This window comes from Plasmopara halstedii, assembly GCF_900000015.1.
Source record: "Plasmopara halstedii genome assembly, contig: Scaffold_430, whole genome shotgun sequence".
Taxonomy (NCBI): domain Eukaryota; phylum Oomycota; class Peronosporomycetes; order Peronosporales; family Peronosporaceae; genus Plasmopara; species Plasmopara halstedii.
This window is the reverse complement of record NW_020187350.1, coordinates 148,977-150,853: the sequence shown is the minus strand read 5'-3', so window position 1 is coordinate 150,853 and position 1,877 is coordinate 148,977. Positions and strand designations below refer to the sequence as shown.

At 44.6% G+C, this 1,877-nt stretch overlaps 1 protein-coding gene across 1 annotated transcript in view; it reads right to left on the bottom strand.

Annotated features, from left to right (window-relative positions):
• The window catches only part of PHALS_09610 (glycine-trna ligase), a gene marked incomplete at both ends in the record, with an annotated part of 354 nt that extends 344 nt beyond the window's left edge, over positions 1–10 (bottom strand). The window contains one exon of the mRNA XM_024724897.1: positions 1–10. This exon is cut by the window's left edge and continues 344 nt beyond it. Within this exon, the coding sequence (XP_024575728.1) occupies positions 1–10 (10 nt within the window).
• Positions 11–1,877: the final 1,867 nt, after the last annotated feature.

The following is a 1,877-nucleotide window of genomic DNA, read 5'->3' as shown; positions in this document are numbered from 1 at the left end:
CTGGGAGCATGGTGCTTTGCTCGTGGTATCCTAGAAGCTCTATCGCTGTCTGGAGAGCATGGGCTACGCAGGAGTTGTCGTCGTTATCGGTGATGGCTATGTATGCGTGGGCGTTGCGGCTGACAAATTCTTGGTATGAAATCTCCCGTCCAGGGTAGCAATTAAAATAGGAGTCGAGAACCTCGATCAAGTTGGCGTTGCCATCTTCTATCAACTGGTCCCGGGGTAGCTAGATGGGCGCAGACCCGTCAATCCATGTCACATGGTACTCGAGATCACCCGATACTGAGCGACGGTTGTCGATGCAGTCGATCTCTCCAACCTCGGCGCTGGATCGCACTCGACAGGTCCGCTTGGCAGGGCGTCTCGCCTTGAGTTGCTCGGGGGTGCGCTTCCGGAGCATGTAGCCACAGAAAGTTGTTGTCTTGCTCGAGTCATCTGGCTTAAGGTGAGAGGCAGCAGCATGCTCTCCATTGCCATCACAGTCGTTTATGTTGACGCTCAGATAGCTCAACGTGAATGAAGGATACGTGCTTGTGTGTGCATGTGCGGGACATGCCGAAGATTGAAGCTTTCCCGCATGCAACAGTGCCGTTGGCTAGAATGCCAACTTCGGCATAGTGCTTTTTTCGTGTTCATTTATATGGATAATATTTAGAAGGTAATATTATTTAATTATCAATAACTCGCTGCGTGTACAGTCAATTCTGAAAAGATCTGTTGCGATATGTTCGATGTATCGATAGCAGACCATTCGGACTTCAATGTAAAAAAAACTGCGTTAATTGCCTCGTGTAGGATTTACACGCGCGAAGCGACGACATTGCCGGAGCGACATGCTCTTTATGCCAAAGTTGATATGGTATACCAGATCACCGCGTCATTTTGACTCTGTACGATGTACTTTTTGCTTCAGAGGAATTCCTTACTGATATCAGCCCAATCGCACTTGAAGCAAAACGATAAGTTTATCTTACAGAGATTGACTCACGCTGGACAAGCGCATCGCACTAAGGCTGGAGCTTTGACATACAAAATAGAATTGTGGTCGCCACGAGATGAAGTCTCGGCGAATGAAAGAGCAGAAGTCGTGGACAACATTTGTTACAATGCATGATAATCGATGAGGTGGAGAAGCTATATGAAGCCAACAATGTCCAAGAAGAAAACAAAGGTTTGGCATTTTATACAGTTAACGAACGGCGGCAGCAACTGATTGATTTTACCAAAAACAGATTCCTAACAGGGATGGATGTTGGTAAATGAACTATGCGGAGATGGAAGCGAATGCGGCACTGGACGACGTTATTGAGTTGCGCCGAGAAGCTGGAGAATGCTACTTGATACGGTTGACAGGCAATGCTACGACTGCCATCTATTCGAGTCTTGATATAATACTACAATTGGTAAAGTGCAGGCTTTATTTACCATCGAATGTGATTCAGATATGATACACGCGCATAAATGCAATAGGTAGCTAGCCACTCATTAGCCAACAACAGTGTTTTAACCGCTTGAGTCCATTGCGGATCGCTCAAAATTTACACAAATATTGATCAACTCAATATACTACAATAAAATGCTTCATTGAGTGAACATGAAATGCTTATTGGACATGTCCGTATATTGCTTAAGGCTCTCACACGAAAATGCTGCATAGATTCTGCTTTATCGATCGGTTGGTTCTAAAAAGACCGAAACACACATTGCCTTTGAATCAGTAGTATCAGAGACTCAGAAATGTGAGGACGCTTTGTAACATAAAAAAACTACTCAAAATGTCATGAACAATTGCAAAAAATATGGTCGCAAATGGGCTAAAGTTGCAGCTTTAACAGTCTTGCGAACACAAATTCAGTGCGCCAATGAAGCAAAAA